We start from the raw sequence: 26,386 nt of genomic DNA, 5'->3' as shown, positions 1-26,386 counted from the left end.
TAAGGTAGATTATGGTAGTGTTGGATTGTGCAAAGAAATAAGTTTGTGTTCTAACTATCCAATTAAGCAATACAATAGATACACTGACAGAATTAATGTTAAACATAAAAGCACTTGGTAGCAAATACCTTCTGACCTTTGCTTCTAGCAAATAATCCTAGAACCAAGTTAGCTCAACGTGATTAAAAGAGACCAACAAAACAGAGGCAAATGTCCTCATCAGTGTGAAGAGCATTTGAAATACAAACCAAAGTAAGAACATGCAGGGTCATATTCAAGTGAATGGCATGACAAAATAAATCATTGAAATAAAACAAACACTGAGCTGTGTTGCTGCTGGATAGTAGATCCTTCAGGGACTACGCTTTTGGAGTGGAAGAAAAAAAACACATTCATAGTTTTACAAAACAAACAAACAAACAAACAACCCAAACAAAATCTATCAATGGTCCAAGACAATAATAATGGATGCTGTCAGCATGCTCAACCTGAATTTCAAAGTCTGCAATTTTATGCATTTAAAGCAGTAGTCCCCAAACAGAGTGATTTTGCAAGGGAAGATTTGCAATATTGGGAGACAGTTTTCAGTTGTCACAAAGGGGAGGAGATGGCCAAGCCCAAGCACCACTTCATGGTGACTCCAAGAATGCATCTATCTATCCCCAAGTGCGAATGGAAACACAGAGACTCCATGACTCCAAGAGTGCATCTATCTATCCCCAAGTGCGAATGGAAACATGGAGAAGCCGCAGGTCACTCATGACTGAGTGGCCTCGTGAGATGACTACAATGCAAAAAAGATAAAATTTATGACAAAACCCTATTTTCTACACATATACTTAAAAAAGAAGAAAAACAAGAGTTGGTAGCTAATGCTTTTGAAGCATTACTGCAAATTAAAAAAAAAATAAGCATGCAGGTAGGAAAGGCATCAAATAGCACAAATAAGTGCACATTGGCAAAGGAGATACACACAGGCAGAGAGCCATCCTCTCATGTTAATTAATCAGGTAAACGAAAAATAAGACCTCAAAGAGAAAGAGTTCATATGAGTAAAATGTATGAAGGAATAAAAAAACATTATCACATGGACTGCTGCAGCAATTGTGCATTGAAAAGAATAAGAATAATTATGTACATATAGCTTAGATCCAAACTGAAACATAAAAAGGGGGTAAAAAGGAGGGCACACAGAGTAGTGTGGGGACACTTAGGACTTCCAAATGCTCTTCTGTGAGCTCCTTGCCACAGGAAATGCTGGAACCCCACAGCACGGGCAATTACCTTTAATGGTACACTAATGACTTCTGCTCTGTTAAAACCATTTTTATGAGCTATGATCTATTTGAAGCTATTTTTGAATAGCTGATATTTGCCCCAAGTCAAAATTTATATTTTGTGTGTGATTTTCTTCAACATTTTCTAAAATGAAAGCTTACTGATTTATTTATTTATTTATTTATTTATTTACTTACTTACTTACTTACTTATTTTTGCAACCAGGCCAAAAATAAATTAGTCATGTTTGTACATATCACAGATTTCTGACATCTTCATTTCTCCCAGTTATCTATAGAACTAGTCTTTCAGCAACCCCATCCTCCTGTCATTAACAAAGTTTTCCGCTGAGCTTTACAGTCAAGTGGAGTAACTTACTTTATCTTTGTTCCCTAATTTCTTAACCTCCCACATAGTGTTTAGAATCTGCTTGTCTAAGCAGAAAACAATGCTGATGTTTTTATGACATATATGCATGTGTCAACATAGGGAGAAAGGACAGTTTTACTATGTTGTGATACACAGCGCAGAAACACACCATTTCTCTCCATTAATATGTTTTCAATTTCATAAAATAGATAGGAAATAAACTCATCCCCTGGCTTCACATTGCTTCTAAACAAGTATCAATCCCCACACAAATTGAGGCTTTTATTATTTTCTCTCTTTTCATTGGTGGAAATATTCCTCTGATGTATGCAATCAGCTGGTATTTTGGTTATATGTACATTTATATAACATATATGTATATTTATATGTACATAAAATATAGACATATATAATGTGTTCATTATTGTGGTTTTGGAGGAGGGAGCAATTCTTTTACAAATAAAATAAGTTCTCTAAGTGTTTCCATGCCTAAGATTAAAATATAAACAAACAAAAAAAACTTCAAAAGTTCAATGTTGAGTAATAGTTACAATTAAATACAGCACCCCAGGTCTCAGGCACCATCGGGTAAGAGAGGGCAGAAAGAATGTAAAAACCAGAGGTCAGAAGGACTGGAAGAATGTGAAGCAATGTCTTCTGGAGAGGACAAGACTCTTGTACTCATGCTCTCACAGTCCCTGTGGCTGTTACATACAACCTCAAACCAGTCAGCATTCCAGCCTGAAATAGTGTGTGTGTGTGTGTGTGTGTGTGTGTGTGTGTGTGTGTGTGTGTGTGTGTGGTCATGAGCTGTCAACCTTGGAAGATGGATTCTGGAGAGTGAGAATCATCTTTCTTTAAAACTGTGGCCCTTGCTAGGTTGACCATCCTGCAGTGGATGGGCCACACACTCATGAGTACATGTCAGTATAAACTGAACGAGTGGAGCACAGCAAAAGAAAAGTGAGAGAAAAGGAAGTTAGAATTGGGTGGTGAGATAGAGAGTAGTGGCTCTCAGAGGAGTTAAGGGACGAGCAGAGTGAATAGGATTAAAGTACACTACATGCATGTGTGAAATTCTCCAAGAACCAATGCAAATTCTATATGATAGACATTTTAAATTAGAAAAGTATAATATGCAATATGGATAATAAGCTACTGAGGATCTAATATGTTATTTCCCCAGTTACTCAAGCAGCAGAAATGCACATTTAAAAGTTCCACACAGTGTGAGGTTCATGCCTTAAATCTTAGCACTCCAGGCTGATGGGTCTCTGCAAATTGTGAGTTCAAGAACAGCCAGAGCCACGTGGTGAGATGCTGTCTCAAAGGGGTACCAAGAAAAAAAAAGCTTATACTGAAACATCACATTGTACTCAGTAAATATGTATATGCAAATGAGTATATACAAGTGTCATTTGTCATTGAAAATAAAACTAAAAAAAGAGCTTTGATGGCCACACAAAAAATAAATACAACCAGAGCCTTTATTTATTACAGTGGCATCCTGCACTGTTCACCGAACATGAATTATTTCTGTTTGCACAGATGTTTTTCTAACAAAGATAACATGACAGTAATAAGACGAAAGGATGGACCATCTAGAGGCTGCCATACCCGGGAATCCATCCCATAATCAGCCCCCAAACACTGACCCCATTGCACACACTAGCAAGATTTTGCTGAAAGGACCCTGATATAGCTGTCTCTTGCGAGGCTATGCCGGGGCCTAGCAAACACAGAAGTGGATGCTCACAGTCAGCTATTGGATGGATCACGGGGCCCCCAATGGAGGAGCTAGAGAAAGTACCCAAGGAGTTAAAGGGATCTGCAACCCTATAGGTGGAACAACATTATGAACTAACCAGTACCCTCCGGAGCTCGTGTCTCTAGGTGCATATGTATCAGAAGATGACCTAGTCGGCCATCAGTGGAAAGAGAGGCCCATTGGTCTTGCAAACTTTATATGACCCAGTACAGGGGAACGCCAGGGCCAAGAAGTGGGAATGGGGGGAGGGGGGAGGGTTTGGGGGACTTATGGGGTAGCATTGGAAATGTAAATGAAGAAAATACCTAATTAAAAAAATAAAATAAATTAAATATACAATATGTGAGTCATACGTACGGTTGAAAGGCTTCATGGATGTTTCCAAAAATCTGTTTTCCAATCATAATGATGGTTAGCTGGGTGGTCAGCTCTATCAGACAGCCTGCAGGACCACACTGTTCAGAAACAAGAGAGGAGGCGGCAGGAGAGATGGCTTTGTGGTTAAGAGCACTTTCAAAAAGTCCTGCTCTTCCAAAGGTCCTGAGTTCAAATCCCAGCAACCACACAGTGCCTCACAACCATCCATAACAAGATCTGACACCCTCTTCTGGAGTGTCTGAAGACAGCTACAGTGTACTTACATATAATAAATAAATAAATAAATAAATCTTTTTAAAAATCTTTAAAAGAAACAAGAGAGGAGAAAACAAAGATGTAGGTGGAGAATGAGAATTTTGTTACATCTGGAATATCTGAAACTCAAGAAGTTACAGCCAGGAGTTATACGGTTAGACAAGGCAGGGATGAAATTCAGAAGGCAATCAGTCCTACAGATCATTTACCAGTGTAGCTGCATCACATCCATTTGTATACTCTGCTGGAGATACACACTTCTTAGACTTATTCTTAAACAACAATACCACCAAAATATGAATCCTTATATCTGTCTGGGCTAGGGTTAAAAGGTGGCAGAATTTTCATGTGACCAATTTAGAAAACATTGGTCATTTCCACTGAGCCATAGAAGAACCCCTCCTTGATTCACGAACCTTTCCTGGAAGCTTTCAGGAATAAAAGTCCTATTCTACTTACTTTATATTTTACTGCCAAACCATAGATCGGCTCTTTGATAGTGTCAATTGTCAACCTGTTAAAATGTAGCAAAATCACCTGGGCAAAGAGCCTCTGGACATGTATGTGGAGGATCATTTCTATGTTATTAATTGAAGTGAGAAGACCTGCCCATGGTGGGCAGCATCATTCCCTAGATTGAATCCTGGACTGTATAAGTGGAGAAAGAAAAGCTGTGCATCAGCAGGCAGTCATTGCTCTCTGATTTCTGACTGTGGATGAGGTCTGAATAGGTGCTTCAAGTTTCTGGTGCCTTAAATTTCTTGCCACGGTAGACTATACTCTTGAATAGTGAGAGAACATAAACCCTTTATGCTTTAAGTTGATTTTGTCAGGGTATTTTATCATAGCAGCAGGAAGAAAAGCCAAGATAGGCTCCATATCAAGTTTTGCTCAAAGGAAACTCAAATATCTAAGAGATGATAAAAGCAATCAATGGATGGAGTGTCAGGAGCCATCTAGGATAGGCTAAAAACTCACAAGTGACTTTTTGGATATGGTCCATTGTTTTCTTGGCTGTGATGGGTAAAATTTTGAATTGCAAGGCCTTCAGAGATCTCATCTCAGGATTGATTCTCCTTACTGTTATGTCTTTCCTGTCATTATTAAGTTAGTCTAATAATTCCTGGGCATTAGCCTATCCTATTGGGCAGATTTTGTGCAGATCAACGAAGATGTACTCTCTTGTAGTAATGCTATTGTATACAAATGGATGATTTCATATTTTTTAATAATGATTCTATAGAATACCTAAATTTATACAAGTAATTATGAGCTCTTTATAGTATGAAAGCTGTAACTAGAGTTCTGAAAACCTTCCTGTGTCACAGGCTAACTATACTCAGATAGACAGCAGACTTGGAACATATTTACAATCAGGGAAATCAATCCTTCTAGGCTAGCTATTTGTGAAACCATTATCTGATAACTAAAGGTAATAAACTGGGAATGTAAAAGTTTCTGTAGGTGCAAGGATAGAAGATAAAATATTGACTGGATTTATCTATACAAAACTTCAAAATTAATGAGACATAAGGCAGATGACTTGCCTCTTGACAAACCATGCTAACTTATGATATAAGAATTACTGTTTTAAACATTTAATGAAATTGTGGAAGTAGTGATAGATAATGAATGTTTAATTAGGTACTAGACTTAATGGAAACATATGTAAATATTCCTGATGAAACTTCTTATTCAATTATTGACTTGATTTAATGTTTTGAACTTGTGATAAACTTATTTTGGAATGTAAAAACACTTAGAAAAACATGTGAACTATTCTCCTGAGAAAGTATGACAACAGAATAATGGCAATAAGGGACAGGATTTCTTTTATTCAGCAATAAAAAGAAAAAGGATTTTTTTCTTTCACTAATAGAGAGACGAACCTTCTTCTTTCAGAAATAAAGTGGGTGAGATTTTTTTCTTTTTTTTTTCTTACTTTCACCAATAAAAATGTAGAAGCATTTTCTTTTTATGAGCACAAAGGTTGTTATAATTCATCAGGAGTGCGGTTTTTCTGCATTGTCACTTGCTCAATGAAACTTGCTCACGAGGGCTTTGGCTTCATCTTCATTGATCGTGTGTGTGTGTGTGTGTGTGTGTGTGTGTGTGTGTGTAAATATATATGGATACTTGTGGGGTTGATGAGCCAGGTTTTTGGGAACAATCAGAATATATGTGTCTATGATTGTACGTGTGTGCATATTGCCTGTGTACAAGACTTTTTTTTTTCTGCATGCCTGACATTCTTTTCCTGGCTCTCAAGGAGTTAAGGAACTCCAAATCTCTTACATGAACAGTGAGAGGACTTATGAAGAAAAGGACAAAGAGTCAGAATAATCACTTCTTTACTTACCACCGCTTCCCCACTAAACTGCAGATGTTTATTGCCTGAAGCCAGAAGTGTCTAGCTCCAGAATAACAGAGAATTAATTAATTCTTCATAGTAAGCTACTTTTACTCTCACAAAACCCATTTTTGCACTCCCTCAAACTGCCAATGCTCCATCCCCAGTGGCTGCCATTCAGAGAGAGAAAGCAGATGTCAGACAGGCTCCCAGCAATGGAGTCAGACTTCTACAACTTGACAATATCTGAGGCCACACATCTAACCTGGAAGAGAATTCTTACCTCTTCGCTTCTCCATATGTTGAACATATATGTGTAACTCCCAGGATATCCCACGAACTTCCCTTTAAAGAAGGCCACATAGAAGCAAGATGAGTAATAGTTCACAAATTGGAAGAGAAACATCTTCAGAGTGAGGCTGCTCTCATACTCCTGGTGAGTTCGTGGTATTTCTGCCAATAATAACCATCAAGGATAAATGCATTTCCTTGAATGCTATACTTAGAATGCTATTCATACCATTTAAAAATGTGTGAAAATGCCCTTCACTCTGACCTCAGTTTACCAATATTAAAGAGTTGTGTGTTTGTGCTGGCTTTCTGTTGGTCCTGTGTTCATCCCACAGCTGTGAAAGTCTAGGAAGCAGTCACTACATTTCAACTGTGGGAGTTTCTCTAGGAATAAGACTGTCTGAATGTGCAATCTGAATGCCTTTAAGATTGGAAGTACCTGTCCCCATCACTGCTAGACACTTCAGAAAATCTTATCATGCTTCTCTCTCCTCTGTCCATGGTCAAGCAGGTTGAAGCCAGGTAAGCTTAGCCAAGGGCTAAGATATTTCTAACTACATTACACTTTCCTCTCATGGACTAAACTGTGACTGCAAATGCTGGCAGAGGTAGCATGTGGTTTCTCTCACCTTAGTTAAAATGTAGTCATATTCATAATTTAACAAATTCTAAAAATAAGAAAATATTAAATTCTCTCCGAAGCCCATTAGAACACTGTGAGGAGCCCAATGAGTAAGGGAACACACTTTACTTCATGAGTTGATAATTTCTCAGTAGAACAGCTGACCCAGATATGCTCAAAGACACTTTCAGAAGTAGGACAACAGAATTTTAAGGACACAATATCTTCCATTTTGATGAAGCTCACTTATATTCATTAATAATGTCTCAAATAGAAGGTCATGGATACTTTTCACAAATGAAATCCATGACTTCTTTGTGTCTTTAAGAGCAGTTTATTTGCTGTGATTTGCTCACTTGTTCTTTTCCAGAGAATGTAAACTTGACTTAGTATTCAAGATTTGAAGATGATGCAAGGACTACTTCCAAGCAGTGCTCGCCCAGTGCTCTTCCTGCCTGTGTGGAGCAGTGGTATGAACATATGGCCTGGGTAGGGTAGCAACAAGTGCTGTGAAAAGAGATGCCCTTGTCTGCTAAGGAGCTAGCCTTGTCTATCTCTAACTTGTCCAGAATTGGTGCTGTTTGCCGTACTCATTGCTCAAATTCTAGTTTCACCTACAACCCCACCACCTTCCCATTTTGGGAGAAAGTTTAAAACTTCAACGACAAAATAATCTAGGTTACAACAGATGCTGCCTAAACAGAGAGGTACTGTATTCTAGATTCAAGTAAGAGGAACTAATGCAGTGTTTGGTTTTTGTTATTTCTTTTCTTATTTCAGAATGAATTCCAGAAGCAAATACCTTTCAAGAGCAAAAGGAGACAACCTCATGATTTTAGTACAATGTAGGTTCTGACCAGAGTTCAGCTAGCTTCATTCATGGAATGCTGAAATAAGAGCCCTCAAAAAATGGCTAAGGAGTCCTGAACTTTTTAGAGTTTTCTTACTTCCATTACAAAATGACTGAATGTTGACTTTAAGGAATTCTTAAAAATCAAGTGTGGCTCTACTTAGAGCACAAAACAGCCTAAAAATTGATCCCTTCAGATGTCAACAACATAATAGGAGAGGGATCAAAGATGGAGATTCGATGTTGGCTGAAACCCATGGTCTAAATCACTTTTCATAATTTGGCCAGCTTACCCATTTTCGTAATCCAGGCAGATATCTTCTCATAAAAAAAATTCAGTATCAAAATGACAATGCAGTTCAGGCATGATCCAGAGAGAGCCGTAGCCAGCTGTGGAGTAAAGAAGCTCTTCACGCTCTGCAGGGTGGCTTCGCTTTCCATGAAGCTGGCAAAAGTGGCAAAGACTGACAGGCGGTATATGAGGATGGACACCATGCTGCTGAGGAGGAGAGCCATCTGAGGGGAGAGTAGAGACTCACTGGATGCGCCATTTTCCCATTTCGTTATATTTGCCCAGCAGCTCCTTGGGCACCATCATTTGTCTTACCATAGAGGCAATAGATAGGCCACAGCAAGGTAGAAAGCTTAAAAGGGACCTGTTTAGTGGCTATGGGTTAAACAAAAAAAGAGGGGGAAACTGTGATATTGTCGGCTTGGCAGTAGACAAGCCCCTGGTCATGTCTGTGGGTGGATTTATCTAGGTTAAGTTCATTGAGGTGGAAAGAGCAAATTTAAACTGTGGGTGACACTGCTCCATGGGCCTGAGATCTGAGCAGAAATATAAGGGAAAAGTGAACTGAGTTCCAGCATTCATCTCTCTTTGCCTTGTGACTATGCATGTAACGTGGCCAGCTGCCTCATGCTCCCATTGCCATATATGGTCTGCTGTGGTAGTGTATGTCCTGGAACCATGAACTAAAATATATATCTATTGCCTATCTATCTATCTATCTATCTATCTATCTATCTATCTATTTATCTGCCTATCTCTATGTCTGTCTGTCTGTCATCTATCTACCCTTCATCTAACTACCTATCTAGATTATTTTTTATCAATATAAATTATCTTTTAAGGTTTTAAAGAAAGTAAGAAATAATCCTGAACCAGAGACTATGTGGCCACAGATGAATTCCCCTTTCAGGGAAAATTTGCCAGAATACTAGAGTTTAGTGACACAGTTCTCACATCAATGTATCCATTGTATATTGCAAGGCAGCTCCGTATCAATTTAATGATTGAGAAACTCTATTCTAAAGTTGAGGAAGCAAATCAAATTGACTGATAGGAAGAACAACTAAAACAGAATAACCATTCTAGGACCATGCTTCCTAGTTAATTTCTCAGAATTGAACCTGAGGTGCCTATCTGTACCCTTTTTTCTTCATTTTTTTCTTCTAAAAGTTCTTATATAAGCTAAAAAATATATGCCAACCAACTCTTTTAAGATATAAAAATATTTTAATCACAACTGTTTAAAAGTCCAGTGTGCACTTTTGGTTTACATCACCATTTGTCGTTCTCTCACCACTCTTCCGCAAATAAAAGGCTAACTTTAGAGCGTGCACAAATTAGGAAGCGGAAGGAAATTTTAAAAAATCATGTTGGTAAATTAATGTGTTAGCTATAGATGTGGAGAGAAACTCACTTGCTCACCACAGGAGTTGTCCTCCTCAGATTTTATTCTGCTTATTTCAACAAGAAAAGGAAGTATCAGAGTTTAACTGCTCAGTCACATGTATAGATACTTTAAGAGAAATAAAGACCAGACTACAAGATGAATGTGACACTCTCCTTTGGTTTCAAGGTATCAGTTAACAAGACATACAGGAAAGGGCTGTGAAGTTGGGACTCCCCTCTATATCGTTCTACAAATTTTCATATTGGGAAAACTCTATGTAAATTATGGCATGCTTTGTAAAAGAGGAATATGCAATGTAGGAAGGAGGGAATGTTGTAGGAATGATCTGAAAACTGATGCAGAGAGAGCTATGGAGATAACTGTGGCCCATAGGTGATTATGTTTATGGAAATGAAAAAGGATTCCAAAATGCTGCTTACCCCAAAGGTCACTGTGGTCCCTGACACAAAGTACCATGGGATGCGATGGCATAGAGGCATGTGTGGCTCCATTTCCTGTAATATTAGAAAATAACAAAGTAACACTTTGTCCTTACTGTTGAGACTCCACATGACTGGAGGAAGATCAAGGAGTACACTGAAGGTAGAGCCCGCACAGATGGCTCTCTTGTCATGTAGTCCATGGAAAGTGACACCTTCCCTTGAATAGAAGGCCATTAGACCTCAAGTGACATTCTACCTAAGGTAAGAGAGATGATTGAGGCAACCTGCATCCTATGTGCTGAGTTGCAGCAGCCTCCAGAGCCTGACAGAGAAGAGACAAAGCCCGAATCTCGCCACTGAGACACAATGAGCATCAGTTTAATTCCATCTGGAATGTTCCCTCCTTGCTTTATAGCATATGAAATCCCTGTCTTATCACCCCAAACAAAAGGTCAGGCTCTTCTACCCCAGTCATCACGAATGTTAATACACGAGATAGTAATTGGATCAATTAACATTCTGAGCCACAGTCAAACATATATTTTTATTTCTGAAGTAAATAAATACAGTACAGGAAAGCTGTTAGGAGGCATGCAAACCATGAAATTCTATAAAAAACAAGATTCTACATCCATGGATATTCGGTTTGGACAAAGAGCTACAGAACTCCACTGGGATGAGAAGCCTTCTAAGAGCTCCATGGATATGAAGGCTGTTATACATGTATGCACATGAGATCCTGTATACTTTGTCCATGTATGCACCCAGCTAGGGACCAGTGTGTGTGAGGTGTGTGTGTGTGTGTGTGTGTGTGTGTGTGTGTGTGTGTGTGTGCCCACACACTTGTACAATCAATGCAGACCCACAAGTGAGAGCTCTGGTTGTAATTAAACACTAAAATCTATTGCTAGAAATGAAAATTTTCTGCTTCTTTATTTCAATTTCATTAAGGCTAAAGGAAGTGAATGAATCAGGGAGAATTAATACACACCTCTTGCCCACACTTAAACCCCCCAGTTCAATCTTTTATTCTGTCAATTTTGAGTGAAACTAAGAGGCCTGACTCTGTTTTCTTTTTAAACTAAAAAATAGGAACAACAAATACGCACACGCACGCATACACACACACACACACACACACACACACACACACACACACACACACACACAAACACACACACACACACTGTGTCATTATTCTATTCAATGTCTTTTCCTAAAACCTGATCTGATTGGATAAGAAATGTTCCTCAGAGACTCATTCATTTGAACACTTAGTGACCAGCTGATGGCACTGTAGGGAACCTTTAGTAAGTATAGTCTTGCTGGAGGAAGTATATCAATGTCAGAGTCTTTGAACATCTAATCTAATCCCAGGTCCTGTTCTCTGTCTCTCTCTGTCTCTGTCTCTGTCTCTGTCTCTCTCTGTCTCTGTCCCCCCCTCTTTCTCTCTCTCTCTACCTGTGTGTGCATCCTGTTCTCTCTCTGTCTTTCTCTTTCTCTGTCTCTCTCTGTCTCTCTCTGTCTCTCTCTCTGTCTCTCTCTCTCTGTCTCTCTCTCTCTCTCTCACCCTGTGTGTGCATCTATGTTTCTTTCTTTGCCTCTTTCTGTCTCTCTGTCTCTTGTCTCTCTCTGTGTCTCTGTCTCTCTCCCTGTCTCTCTCTCTCTCTGTCTCCTTCCTGCATATGAATGAATATGATCTCTAGATTTCCTGATTTAGCTACTGTGTGACCTTGTGGATTTTCCTTTTGTCACCTAAGCAAAAACTAAACTCCTTTCTACAGGTTGTATTTGGCTACTGTATTTTATTACATCAACAACAGTAAATCGTAATTTACACAACACTAGATTGACTAGGTGTTATACATACTGGGCATTATATGACATTTCAATAAAATTAAGAGATATTTGGCTAATTCTTAAAGTGTGGAAAATATTTTGGGAATTACACTGCAATGATGCCCTCAAGAAAGGAGGGGAGTACACAGTGGACAAGGAATCTGAGGTGGGGTACATTCTCTTTCTCATAGCAATCTGGTGCTTTTAATCTATGTAGCTAACATTCTGGCTTCTGAAGGAAAAGAATATTCTACCTTCACACAATGACAGTGAAGTTACACAAATTGTGAGGCCTCGGTCAAGAATACATAGCCAGTTTGATGGCTCAAGATGTGAAAACCAGAACCTTCTCAGCTCCAAAGAAGTGACTTTTCCATGGCAATCAAATGTAAAAGCATCATGCAAAGAGAAATTTGATTAAATAAAGTCTCCACTCTTCAATCCTTATCTTTATACAACTACTGTTTAAGCTTAATACGTTGTCTCATTTCCATTCACATTAGCTTCTATTTCCTTTTTATTCATCTAGTAGTAAACTCACCTATTCAGTATTCTAATATATTGGATTTGTTTTAAAAGTAATCTAGTGACAGAATGTTGTGTAGACACACGTGACAAAATGCTGTCTATGAGGTGAAAATGCAGTGTTGGGTAGTAGCTATAGCTTTCTATTTGTCAATGTGTTTGAACATTTTCATATATGTGAAAACCATAGGGAAATTTATGAATTCATTTGTATGCTGACAGAACACTATTCTAGAGCATCCTAGCAGACGGTCTGCTAGGGCAAATTCCTGCTCCAAATCTACTATACCTTTGTCACAGGATTCATCTTCTTGTGTTTACACATAGCTTCAAATTCAGGCCGAAGCTGGAGCTGCTGCTGTTCTTCTTCAAAGTCCACCAGATCCCATTCGTACTCAAGCCTGGCTTGTCGCTGCTTCCAAAACTCCAGAAACAATGTGACTTCAGGGGAGGAAAGCATCAAGGTAAACGCATCAATATATGTGCAAACAAAAATAGCAACACTGCAACCCTAGTGGCTGGAGGCATGGCTTACAGTATAGAGGGCCTGGCTGCTGCCTTAGCAGAGGATTCAAGTTCATCCCTCAAACACCTACATCTGGAGGTTCACACCATCCTTTAACTCCAGCTCCACAAAATTCAATGCCAGGTCTTATTTCATTGGATACCCGATGTTATGTGCACACACGTGCACATATACACGTATACACACAGAATTGAAAATAATAAAAATAAATCTTAAAACAGGAACTTTCACTTCTATTGTAAATTCTTTTGTTTGCAAAGCAGTTCACATGTTGTCAGTTGGAAATGGCATTCGATTTTAATACTGTGCTTATCAGTGACTACTGATGAGACATTAAATAATAATGCAGAAATAATTCATTAAGAAAATCCAAGTTAGCCAGGTGTGGTGGCGCATGCCTTTAATCCCAGCACTCGGGGGGCAGAGGCAGGCAGATTTCTGAGTTTGAGGCCATCCTGGTTTACAAAGTGAGTTCCAGGACAGCCAGGGCTATAGAGAGAAACCCTGTCTCGAAAAACAAACAAACAAACAAATGAAAAAAAATCCAAGTTAATTTCTTAATAGTTAAATCTTTAAATATCCAGATCATCTATCTATCCCCTCATTCTGTCATGATATTTCATCTTGAAATTAGCTAAGCACTAACAATTGGTATAAATTTTAGAAACAGTATTGGTGACTCTTATGCTCACTGAACAGTTACACCCCTCTCAGGTCAAGACTGCCAAGGATGTTATTCTAAGGAAAAATTAGGCAAACCTGATAACACAGACGGGGACAAAAGATGTCACATCCTGGAAAAACAGCCAGGCAAAGTGTATTACATGAAAATAGAAGAGACACATTCTAACACCCAACTACAGTCATGGTTTCTAAGGGTTCCTTGAGATTGTGTACATTCACAAGGATCCCAATATTTGAATATCGTTGAAAAGGGATTTCTGTAATTTATAGAGACCATTTGCTTGAGCATTTTAGATTGAACTTAAATGATATTTAAGTACAAGAAAGAGAACTGTTGGACACCATGGTGGATGGGGAGGAGGGGGAAAGGAAGGAGAAGAAGGAGGAGGAAGAGAAAGAGGGAGGGGCAGGGAAGAGAAAGCAAAAAAAGAGCTAAAGACAAAGAAAAGAGAAGAGGCTGGAGATGGACAGCATTCAACACATATTTGAGCACACAAATGTTCAACTCTGAAACTCTGGAAACTAAGGTCATGAAGTTGCTTGTTCTAAAGTAGCAGGTAGACCAGTGACCGGAGTCATGGGATAAAGGTTGTACTCAGACATATTTTAACCTCTGCATGTAGAACACTTGTCTGCTCTACAGTGGACACTATAGAAGCTGACAAATCACAATCAAGACTGAGTGAAATGAAACCACTGCATTTCTGGCACCGACCATGTGTGGCTACACATCTTAGGTGAGCTACAGAAGCACACAGCTTAAGACAAGTTAGAAAAACTGCTTAGGATCTGGTTCCATAATGAAGGCTCTCCTGACCTGAACAAAAGATCGAATGTCAATGGTGTGTTCAGAAATATCTGCAATATATAGTGCAGAGGATTCCTTTGCTAGTTACACAAATGCTAGCATTATAGCACTAAAAGTGCTCCCAGTGGCAAAGAAAGTCCAATGGTTAGTAAATATCAAAAACACTTGAGATGAAAATGTGCACATCACTCACTGATAAGTGGATATTAGCCCAGAAACTTAGGATACCCAAGATATAAGATACAACTTACCAAACGCATGAAATTCAAGAAGACCGAAGACCAAAGTGTGGACACTTTACCCTTTCTTAGAAATGGGAACAAAACACCCATAGAAGGAGTTACAGAGACAAAATTTGGAGCTGTGACGAAAGGATGGACCATCTAGTGATTGCCATATGCAGGGATCCATCCCATAATCAGCTTCCAAATGCTGACACCATTGCATACACTAGCAAGATTTTGCTGAAAGGACCCAGATATAGCTCTCTCTTGTGAGACTATGCCGGGGCCTAGCAAACACAGAAGTGGATGGTCACAGTCAGCTATTGGATGGGTCACACGGCCCCCAATGGAGGAGCTAGAGAAATTACCCAAGGAGCTAAAGGGAACTGCAACCCTATAGGTGGAACAACAATATGAACTAACCAGTACCCGGGAGCTCGTGTCACTAGCTGCATATGTATCAAAAGATGGCCTAGTTGGCCATCACTGCAAAGAGAGGCCCATTGGACTTGCAAACTTTATATGCCCCGGTACAGGGGAACCCCAGGGCCAAAAAGGGGGAGTGGGTGGGTAGGGAGTTGGGGGGGTGGGTATGGGGGACCTTTGGGATAGCATTAAAAATGTAAACGAGGAAAATACCTAATAAAAAAAAAAGAAAATGTGCACATCAAAACCAGAATGAGATGACACCCTATCCATCAAGTCACATATGACAAACAGCCTGCCAAACTTCTGGCATCTCTAGTGCTGAGAAATAAAACCAGAATGTGTGTAAAAGTCCAGTTTAATATAAGTCATATAAATATATAACAAAACTTTTAAGTTGTACACATATATATTTTTTCCTCTGAAAATTCACATGCTAAGAATTATTCTTTTTTTCTTATTTTATTTATTTTTTATTAGATATTTTCTTTATATACATTTCAAATGCTATTCCCGAAAGTTCCCTCTACCCTCCCTCTGCCCTTCTCCCCTACCCACCCACTCCTGCTTCTTGGCTCTGGCGTTCCCCTGTACTGGGGCATATAAAGTTTGCAATACCAAGGGGCCCCTCTTCCCAGTGATGGCCAACTAGGCCATCTTCTGCTACATATGAAGCTAGAGATACAAGCTCTGGGGGTACTGGTTAGTTCATATTTTTGTTCCACCTATAGGGTTGCAGACCCCTTCAGCTCCTTGGGTGCTTTCTCTAGCTTCTCCATTGGGGGCCCTGTGTTCCATCTTATAGATGACTGTAAGCATCCACTTCTGTATTTGCCAGGCACTGGCATAATCTCATACAAGACAGCTATACCAGGGTCCCTTCAGCAAAATCTTTCTGGCATATGCAATAGTGTCTGCGTTTGGTGGATGATTATGGGATGGATCCCTGGGTGGGGTAGTCTCTGGATAGTCCATCCTTTCATCTTAGCTCCAAACTTTGTCTCTGTAACTCCTTTCATGGGTATTTTGTTCCCTATTCTAAGGAGGAATGAAGTATCCACCCATTGGTCTTCCCTCTGCTAAGAATTATTCTTAGAAGATTGTTGTATAAATATATTCGTTTCAGGAGCTGTAGACATAGCTCAATGTATAGAGTGCTGGCCTAGTGTGCACACATCCCTGGGTTCTATCCCTAGAACTACATAATCTTGGTGTGGTGGTAGATACCAGTAATCCTAGAATTTAGGCAGCAGAGGCAGGAGGATTGGAAGTTCAAGGTCACATGGGGAATTCAAGACCACCCTGCACTTTATGAGATCTTGTCATATATACATATATATATCAAAATTTATTCCAGAGCTCTTTCTAGTGGTAAAAAAAAAAACCAAACAACAATTGACCAAGTTATACAACAGACTAGACATGATGTGATAAATTCATGAAATGTCATAATACAAAGAAAACTCTTTTGAAGGAGACCTTGTACTCACCCCAGATCCCCATGAAGAGCGCAAAGAACACAGTCGACTCGTTATCAAACAGATGGGAGAACTGTAAAAGCGGCACCACCAAAAAACCAAAACAAAACAAAATAAAGAGAACACTTAATATGAAACACATCTCCATAGAAAGGAGGTTTCGGTCTTCATCCCTCCCACATTGCACACTTACCTTTGAATGCAAACACGTGGTGTTCAGTCTCCAGTAATCACACACTTCATCGCAAAGTGGGCACATGATCATCTGACCTCCGATGTCAGGGTCACAGATTTCAGTGCTACCCAGAGAAGTCAGATAAATAAAAAAGCATTAGTTTAAAGGGAAAAATCTAGTCAACTCTACCCAAACTGCCTAATAAGCTTCCACTCACAACAAAAAGTGGGAATGCAGTAAATGTTTCTATAGTGGCTAAAGACATAGTCTAGGAAATGGAGTCTGTAAACTACACTTTCTGAAACAGCCCGATGTAGAAGACCTAAGCAGGAGCAAGCCAGATAACATCCCAGGCTGGATGGGGGATGAGGGACCATGAGATCCTACTTCTAGCTGGAGAGCTAGTGACAACTGATGACTGGTGCTGGGGAATGGAGAATCAGTTTTCTTTGGGGATGTGGCCCCCGAGAGGCTTCAGTGCATGGTCCTACACACATGTGTGTGAGGTTATCAGGGAGGAAATGCCAAAATACCGAGGAGAACTGAAGAGATAGGGATGGTTTTCCTCAAATCATGTATGAAGATTTCAAGCAAGGAAAGAATAAATGAGGTTAAAACCAAAACAATAAAAAGACAATTTCCATAAAGTCCCCAGCAAGAATAATACTACCTGCTGCCACAGGATACATTTTAAGGGCAATGGGGAAAATAAGAAGAGTGCTTAAGCTGACACAAAGGCAGTCTCTATGAGTACCAGTCTCTTAGGCTCACCTAGTTCGGTTATTTTCCATTGATAACAAGCCATAGATGAAGCAGGCTAAGCCGACCAGAGCCGCAAACAACAGCATTTCTGTGTAATACCCGAGAAATACAAAATAGATACCGATTTTTTCTCCAAAATAATTCCTGTGATAGAGAGTCAAAATCAGAGGCTGGGAGAAGACCGAGGGACACATGACACTGTCTCCACTCTGGCAAGCAAAGTTTACAGCAATAGTACTTAAAAGAAATAGCCTATGTAAGAAGAAAGGCACTAAGATAGAATTTAAATGCTAAATAATATCATATTGAGAACTTAGGAATTTTAAGTTTTCATGTGTTTCAAGTAAGTAACCTTCCAAAGGCTTCTGACATGAGCAGCTTGACCTCTCAGAGGGTCTCAAAATTTACCACTTAATACTTTGAGAACTATAGAACTATAGAAACCCTATAGTTTCAAGTTTGCCCTGGGAGGAGACAGCAGTGAACGAGCAAAAGGGACACAATGCTCACCTCTCACAGAGAGCACTTTAAGCAGATTTTAAATAGCTTTCTCATGCCCCATTCTAATTCTTCAGCTTTTGGAACCTTTGTAATTAAATCAGTGTCTTTCTGTGTGTCCTCTGTTTTCTTTTCAATGTTGATAAATGTTTATGCAGTTTTGCTTTTTATTTTCCTGCAATGTCATCAGAGTCCCTAAGCTATCTGCTGCAGACAGCTTTCCCACAGTACTTGTGAATGAACCTGCATCTCCCTGAGACTTTACTAAGAAACAAAAAACTTTCTATAATGCTACATGTACTGGCTAGTTTTGTGTCAACATGACACAGACCGGAGTTATCACAGAGAAAGGAGCTTCAGTTGGGGAAATGCCTCCACGAGATCCAGCTGTGAGGCATTTTCTCAATTAGTGATCAAGGTAGGAGGTCCCCTTATGGTGGTGCCATCTCTGGGCTGGTAGTCTTGGTTCTATAAGAGAGCAGGCTGAGCAAGCCAGGGGAAGCAAGCCAGTAAGTAACATCCCTCCATAGCCTCTGCATCACCTCCTGTTTTCTGACCTGCCTGAGTTCCAGTCCTGACTTCCTTTGGTGATGAACAGCAGTATGGAAGTGTAAGCCAAATAAACCCTTTCGTCCCCAACTTGCTTCTTGGTCATGACTTTTGCACAGGAATAGAAACCCTACAAAGACACTGCATATCACTAACCTTACCAAAAGGACACTAATATTCTTTTTCTCTCTCTTTTTCCTGTCTTTCCTTTATTGAGATAGTCTCACTCTGTAACCTAGACTAGCTTTGGACTCTCAGCAAACCTCCTGTTTCAGCCTCCCCTGTATTATATTTAAGTACTAAATATTTTCTTTTTAAACATATTGTATTTAGTCACTCGAAAGTTTACAGTACCCATTTTAGGAGGCATAGCAAGTGCTCAGCTGCCACAATTACACATATTCTCAGGAATTCATTAGGAAACTGGACATCTTAAAAACTTAGTTTTCTGTTTCTTAGTTTTGTTTTCCTTCTTTGGAATTCCCTTTGTTTCTTTTTTCTCTATTTTATTTTATTGGAAATTGATGGTTTTCTCTCATAACATATTCTGAATATGGCTCCCCTCCCAGATCCCCCTGACTGCCCTATACATTCAAATACACCAACACTCTCTCTAGAATACAAACAGGCATGTAAATAATAATACTGATATAAAACAAGAAAAATGAAAATAGATAAACCAGAATAGGGGAAAATAAAGAGGAGAAAAGAGAGCCAAGGAAAAACCACAAGGAATGCATAGGAGCGCTGAGACCCACACATTCACACAGAAAAAAATCACAAAAACACAATAAAAAACTATAATATATAGTGATGTTATATAACTGTAATACAGCTGCATTACAAAATATCTGTAAGGTAAATAGAAATAAATAAATAACATTGAAAAACACGAAGATCATATGCCCTAGTACAGGGGAATACCAGAGCCAGGAAGTGGGAGTGGGTGGGTTGGAGAGCAGGGTGGGGGGGGAGGTATAGGGGACTTTGGGGGTAGCATTTAAAATGTAAAGTTGATAAGTGGATATTAGCCCAGAACCTAGCAATACCCAAGATACAGTCCATAGACCACATGAAGCTCAAGAAGAAGGAAGACCAAAGTGTGGATATTTCTGTCCTTCTTAGAAGGGGGAACAAAATAACCATGGGAGGTGGTACAGAGACAAAGTGTGGAGCAGAGACTGAAGGAAAGGCCATCCAGAGACTGCCCCACTTGGGGATCCACCACCATATACAGTTACCAAAGCAGACACTATTGTGGATGGCAACAAGTGCTTGTTGACGGGAGCCTGATATAGTCACCTCCTGAGAGGTTCTGCCAGTGAGTGCCTGACAAATACAGAGGTGGATGCTCTCAGCCAACCATTGGACTGAGCACAGGGTCCTCAATGGAGTAGTTCAAGAAAAGACCCAAGGAGCTGAAGGGTTTTGCAGACCCATAGGGGGAACAACAATATGAACCAACCAGTAACCTCAGAGCTCCAGGGACTAAACCACTAACCAAAGAGTATGCATGGATGGACCCATGGCTTCAGCCATATATATAGGAGAGGATGGCCTTGTTGGGCAGCAATGGGAGGAGAAGCCCTTGGTCCTATGAAGGCTCGATGCCCCAGTTTAGGGGAATGCTAGAACAGAGAAACAGGAGTAGTTGTCTTAGTGAGTGGGAGGTTGGGGGTTTGGGGGCACTGTGGGGGCTGAGGGGGGAAAAGGGGTGGGGTGTGCCGGGGAGGGGGATGGGATAGGGTGATTTTGGAGGGAATATCTTGAAAGGGGATGACATTTAAAATGTAAATATAAAAGATATCTAATAAAAAAAATTCACACCCTCACTGACACACTTACTCCTACAGGGCCACGCTCTCAAACAGTTCCATTCCCTGGGTCAAGCATATAAAAATTGTCACATGTACCAAGTGATACTCTGTTGGAGAAGACTATTTTTTCCTTTGTGAGTGAACATGAATTGGATACAGCTTTTGGGTTAGGGATGAGGGTCTATGTCTCCTGTCAATGCTTGGATTTACATCTAGTGCAGACCTATATAGACCCTGAGCACGCTGCCATAGTTTCCATGAGTTTATATATGCATCTGTCCTGCTGTGTCTTGAAATTTTTGTTTCCTTGATGTTCTCCATTGCCTGTGACTCTTAAAATCTTTCTGTTTCTCCTCTTTAGAGTTCCCCAAGCCCTGAGGGGACAGATTTGATGGAGATATCCCATCTGGGACTGAATGTTTAAAGACTTCTCACATTGTCCGGTGGTGAGTCTGTATTTCTTCTCATCTACTGTGGGAGCAAGCTTCCTGGATGATGGCTGGGCAAGACACTGATCTATGAATATAGCAGACTATGTTAAAAGTCATTTTACTGCTGTTTCTTCAGATTTCCAATAGGCTATCTAGTCTCAGGCTCTTGGCCACATAGGCAGTGTTGATCGTGGGTTCTATCTCATGGAGTGGACCTTAGTTGTAATCAGATCATGGTTGGTTACTTTCACAACATTTATACATAGTTTTTAAATGGCTACTTTCATTTCCCTTTCAAATTTCAAGTATAACATTGCCTGCTATTAAAAAGCTAAAAAGCCTGTTAGTGTATTATTATTATTAAAATAGCCTCAATGTGGGAAATTGTTGAGCCATTTCCTAAATGGGATCAAATGGGAATTTATGTTCATAAAATGAGGAAGCATATTGTCTTAGTTGGGTCTTAATGCTGAGAAGAGACATTATGACCAAGGCAACTCTTATAAAGGCTAACATCTAATTCAGGCAAACTTATAGTTTCAGAGGTTTGTTCAACTATCTTCATGGTGAGAAGCATGGGAGCACGTAGGCAAACACGGTGCTGGAGGAACTCAGAGTTCATCTTAATCTGAAAGCAGTCAAGAGAAGACCATTTTCTGAAGACAGTCAGAGGGGAGACTGTGTTTCAAAGGCAGCCAGGAGGAGGTTCTCTTCCACACTGGGCAGTGCCTGAGCATAGGAGACTTCAAAACCCACCCACATGATGACACACTTATTCCAACAATGCTATGCCTCCTCCAATAAGGCCATACCTTCTAATAGTGCCAGTTCCTATGAACAAACATTCAAACATATGAATCTATGGTGGACAAACCTATTCAAGCCACCACATTCCACTCCTTGGCCCCCATAGGTTTATAGCTATAATAGAATGTAAAATATATGTATTTTAATTTCAAAAGTACTCTTATCACAGTCTCAAAATGTCTAAAAGTCTGAAGTTTAAAGTCTCTTCTCAGATTCATGCAATTTCTAAACTGTAATCCCCTAGAAAATCAAAATTAAAAAGCAGATCACATACTTCCAAAATCACTGAATTTACATTACTATTCCAAAATGTCATAGTGAGAAAATACTGGACTAAAGCAATACCAGAAACCAGCTGGCAAAACTTCAAACTCTGCATCTTAATGTCTAATATCCAACTCCTTTCACCTTTGTTGACTGTAACAAACTTTCTCTTTGCCGGGTTCCACTCCTTGTTAGGAGTTTTTCTTGGCAGGTACCTCACTGCTCTGATATCTCTAATATCTTGGGGTCTTCAAGGCAATCTCAACTTCACAGTTTCTTGTTCTAATATCTACGATCCACACATGATCTTTTGGGCTCCTCCAGGCTTCTCCAAAGGGTTTTGGCTCACTTCTCCAGCACTGCCCCTATATAGCACTATAAGCTCTGACTGACTCCAGTCCACAGCTGCTGCTGCTGTTCTCCGTAGTCATCCTATGGTACTGGCATCTCCAATATGCTGGAGTCTTCTGCTGCAACTAGACTCCACTTTCAACAGTAGCCTCTCGTAGTTTCTCTTCATGGTGCCAAGCCTCAACTACTTTACATGACTTGTTCAGTCCTAGCTTCCTTCAACTGCCATTGAGGCTACACCTTCACAATGGTCTTTCCTAACATCTCAACAATGCCAAGCCTCAGCTACTCTCCATGACCCCTTCATGCCTTCAAAACTAGTACCACCTGGGTGACTCTCACGTCTTACCAAGTCTAGCCGCAGCATGAGGTTCACCTTGGCTATCTCTGGAACACAGCTTCTTTGTGTTCTCAGAAAACACTTCTCAGATTTCACCTCAATGATGGAGGTGCTTCTTAGTCACCATTAATTTCTTAGCTCCAGCTAACCACCATCCCAATAAACCCTTTTATTTTCGACTCTAAAGTCAGAGCAATGTGGCTAAAGCTGTCAAGTTCTCCTGTTTGTGGGAGCTATAACATATCCTCCTCCTTTTCTATTACATCTTACTCAGAGATCATCATGCCTTGCTCTCCTGAGTGCTAGGATTAAATGTATACTATCACACCTGGACCTAAACTTTTCTGTACCTGGACATTGCTCTTGTTCAGGCTGGCCTTGAACTCAGAGATCTGCTTGCCTCTGTCTCCGGAGATTAAAGGTGTGTGCCATCACACTTGGACCCAAGCTTTTCTTTAATTCTTTTTCACAAGATCATTACAAGCATGACCACAATGCCTCATGATCCTGATCACATGGTGCTCTCCATTTCTGGATTGTAGTTCATTTCAGATCGAGTCAAGTTGACAATTGAGAATAACCATGACAAATCACCCCTTATCAATTTGACACACAATTATATCTCCTTATGTCCAAATGAAAACAAAAACACCTAGTATTATATAGCTATCCCTTGTTGAACTGCAAATGCATATACAATAAGAGTAGCTAGGTAAGATCTTGCCCAAGTTCACCATTCCCTTAATCTGCTTAGTTCCTTAACACAGAATTTAGCTCCATTCTACTTCCTTTAATCTTTGAAGCATACATTGTGTATTTTCTTTCCGTCTCATTTTGCTACATTTGACCAAAATGCTCTTTACAAGAGTAAACCACAGGACAGAGTCTCTGCTAGGTTGTTTTGATACTTCCTTCCTCAATGCAATTAATGTAAATCTCTTCAATTTAGTGTTAGGGCAGATTGTTCAGAGAAGGGTAAAAAGTAGCCACATTCTTCAAAACATCACAAGAACAATCTGTAGACAATGTAAGAAACCTCTTCTCCTCTGAAACCCTTTGAGCCAAGCCCCAGAGCTCAAACCTCCAATGTCTTCCATACTCCTATTAGGATAGCTCATTGAGCCCCACTTAATGCATTCCACTTCTTTCCAAATCAAAAGTCCCCAAATCCACATCTTAAGGTTTTATTGCTGTTGAAGAGATACTATGACCAAGACAATTCTTATAAAGGCAAATATTTAATTGGTGCTCCCTTACAGTTTCAGTGATTTATTCTCTTATCTTCATTGTGGGAGGCACGACAGTATGCAGGCAGACATGGTGCTGGAGGAACTGAGGGTTCTATATCATTTGTTTGTTTGTTTGTTTGTTTGTTTATTTATTTATATTCAATCCTTTTTTTTTACATTCCAGATTTTATCCCCCTCCAGGTCTACCTTCTGACTATTCCCCATTCCATAGCTCCTCCCCACACCCTGTCTCCACATCTAAGAACTAGTATTGCACAAATAAGTCACATATTCATATAGAAACTTTGTGAGATCCCACGTCAAAATGACATCAGAAACTTTGTCCAGCAGTTAAGAGCACCTGCTGCATTATATATATAATATCGTTTCCTCTGTGGTCTTTGTGAGTGAGGGTCTTTTGGCAGACTCCAACAATGCCTCCTCCAATAAGTCCACTCCTCCTAACAATGCCACTCCATATGTTAATGCTTTCAGACACATAAATCTATGGGGGGCAAACATATTTAAATAGCTACACATACAAAATACTTTTACTAAACTTTGGTCTTGATGAATAAACTTAAAATTACAGGCTAACAACTAGACCTTCATGTTTGTGTAACTTCTGTACTAAGTGAATATCCTAATACTAGGTTGCACAATGGCCCTCACCTTGCTTTTAATTTTGTTGTTGTTCTTTGAGAATTTCGTACATGTATATGTGCATTCTGATTATTATCCTCCTCTCTAACCTTCATCTCAACTTTACCCCCACTCCACTTTCCTTCCCATATTCATGGCTTCATTTTTTTTTTCTGAGACTTTAAAAAAATTTTTTTTTATTTTATTGGGTATTTATTTCATTTACATTTCCAATGCTATCCCAAAAGTCCCCCACACGCTCCCCCACACACCCACTCCCACTTCTTGGCCCTGTTGTTCCCCTGTACTGGGGCATATAAAGTTTGCACGACCAATGGGCCTCTCTTTCCAGTGATGGCCGACTAGGCCATCTTCTTATTCATATGCAGCTAGAGACACGAGCTCCTGGGGGTACTGGTTAGTTCATAATGTTGTTCCACCTATAGGGTTGCAGATCCCTTTAGCTCCTTGGATACTTTCTCTAGCTCCTCCATTGGGGGCCCTGTGATCCATCCAATAGCTGACTGTGAGCATTCACTTCTGTGTTTTTTCTAGGCCCTGGCATAGTCTCACAAGAGACAGATATATCTGGGTCCTTTCAGCAAAATCTTGCTAGTGTATGCAATGGTGTCAGCGTTTGGAAGCTGATTATGGGATGGATCCCAGATATGGCAGTCTCTAGATGGTCCATCCTTTCATCACAGCTCCAAACTTTGTCTCTGTAACTCCTTCCATGGATGTTTTGTTCCCAATTCTAAGAAGGGGCAAAGTGTCCACACTTATTAGCCCAGTTTCTAATTATGTGTCTGTGTATATGGGCACAAGTGTGAAATGCTCATGGAGGCCAGAAGAAGGCATAGGACACCCTCAGCTGAAGTTACAGGTGATTATTTCCTGTACCCACTCAGTTGTGAGTGCTAAAAACTGAACGTGTGTCCTCAAAACCAAACTTCTGTCCTCAAAAAAAATTAAAAAATGCAGCAGGTGCTTTTAACTGCTGAACAAGGTTTCTAATGTCATTTTGATGCAGGATCTCACAAAGTTTCTATATGAATATGTGACTTATTTGTGCAATACCAGTTCTTAGATGTGAATTGTTCTTTGTCTTTATATTACTATCTAGGTTGCTTTGAATGTTCAAATTATGATGTCTCCATGGACAGATGGTTCATTTTGCCTGGTTAAACACTTAACCAGCACAGAACTGCTGGATCATTCAAAAAAAGAATGCATTTGACTTCATAAGAAACTAACAATATTGTTTGAGATTTGAAATGACTGTCTGCCTGGCTCTAAGATGGCTTCTTGTGGTCTTTGATTTTGTGTTGGCCAGTAGAAATGTGGTGCCACCTCAATGACATTGTGTTTCTATTTCCCTGTGGATAACTATGAATACGTTCCTCATGTGCTGCTGCCATCCATAAACCTAATTCTCTGGTGATGTGCCTGTTACATGCTTTTGTCAATTTCTCCATTGCCACATGAGTCCCCCCTATATTCTAGATGAAAGTCTTCCACTGATATGTTTATTGCACATAGTTTTTGTTGTGGTGTACTATGTCTTTAATAAAGTGCACTTCTTATTGTCTGTGTTGTGTCTGATCTGAGAATTCCACTCTGACATTTTTTTCCTCTATCTATCTAAATTTATATATTTGCACCAGAAAGGGTCCAGATATACATCTTGCACATGAGATCATCCACTTGTGCCAGCTTCATTTACTCACA

At 39.8% G+C, this 26,386-nt stretch overlaps 1 protein-coding gene across 8 annotated transcripts in view; it reads right to left on the bottom strand.

Annotated features, from left to right (window-relative positions):
• The window catches only part of Ano5 (anoctamin 5), an 88,701-nt gene that overhangs the window by 15,353 nt on the left and 46,962 nt on the right, over positions 1-26,386 (bottom strand). For 4 of the 8 annotated variants that reach the window (NR_073508.1, XM_006540823.4, XM_006540822.4 and 1 more), the window contains 8 exons: positions 17,740-17,874; positions 16,987-17,092; positions 16,806-16,866; positions 12,937-13,088; positions 10,281-10,355; positions 8,455-8,677; positions 6,682-6,851; positions 3,773-3,870 (listed from right to left, as the gene is read on the bottom strand). Coding sequence is in view for 7 of the 8 variants with exons in the window: in XM_006540823.4 (XP_006540886.3) it covers positions 3,773-3,870; positions 6,682-6,851; positions 8,455-8,677; positions 10,281-10,355; positions 12,937-13,088; positions 16,806-16,866; positions 16,987-17,092; positions 17,740-17,874 (1,020 nt within the window). In the remaining variant the exon portion in view is untranslated. The remainder of the gene's footprint in view (positions 1-3,772; positions 3,871-6,681; positions 6,852-8,454; positions 8,678-10,280; positions 10,356-12,936; positions 13,089-16,805; positions 16,867-16,986; positions 17,093-17,739; positions 17,875-26,386) is intronic. The other 4 variants (XM_006540824.4, XM_030242467.1, NM_001271879.1 and 1 more) reach the window with 2 other exon arrangements.

Source organism: Mus musculus, chromosome 7 (genome assembly GCF_000001635.26).
Source record: "Mus musculus strain C57BL/6J chromosome 7, GRCm38.p6 C57BL/6J".
In the NCBI taxonomy this organism is placed as follows: Eukaryota; Metazoa; Chordata; class Mammalia; order Rodentia; family Muridae; genus Mus; species Mus musculus.
Note: the sequence above shows the minus strand (reverse complement) of the source record. Positions and strands in the feature narration are given on the sequence as shown.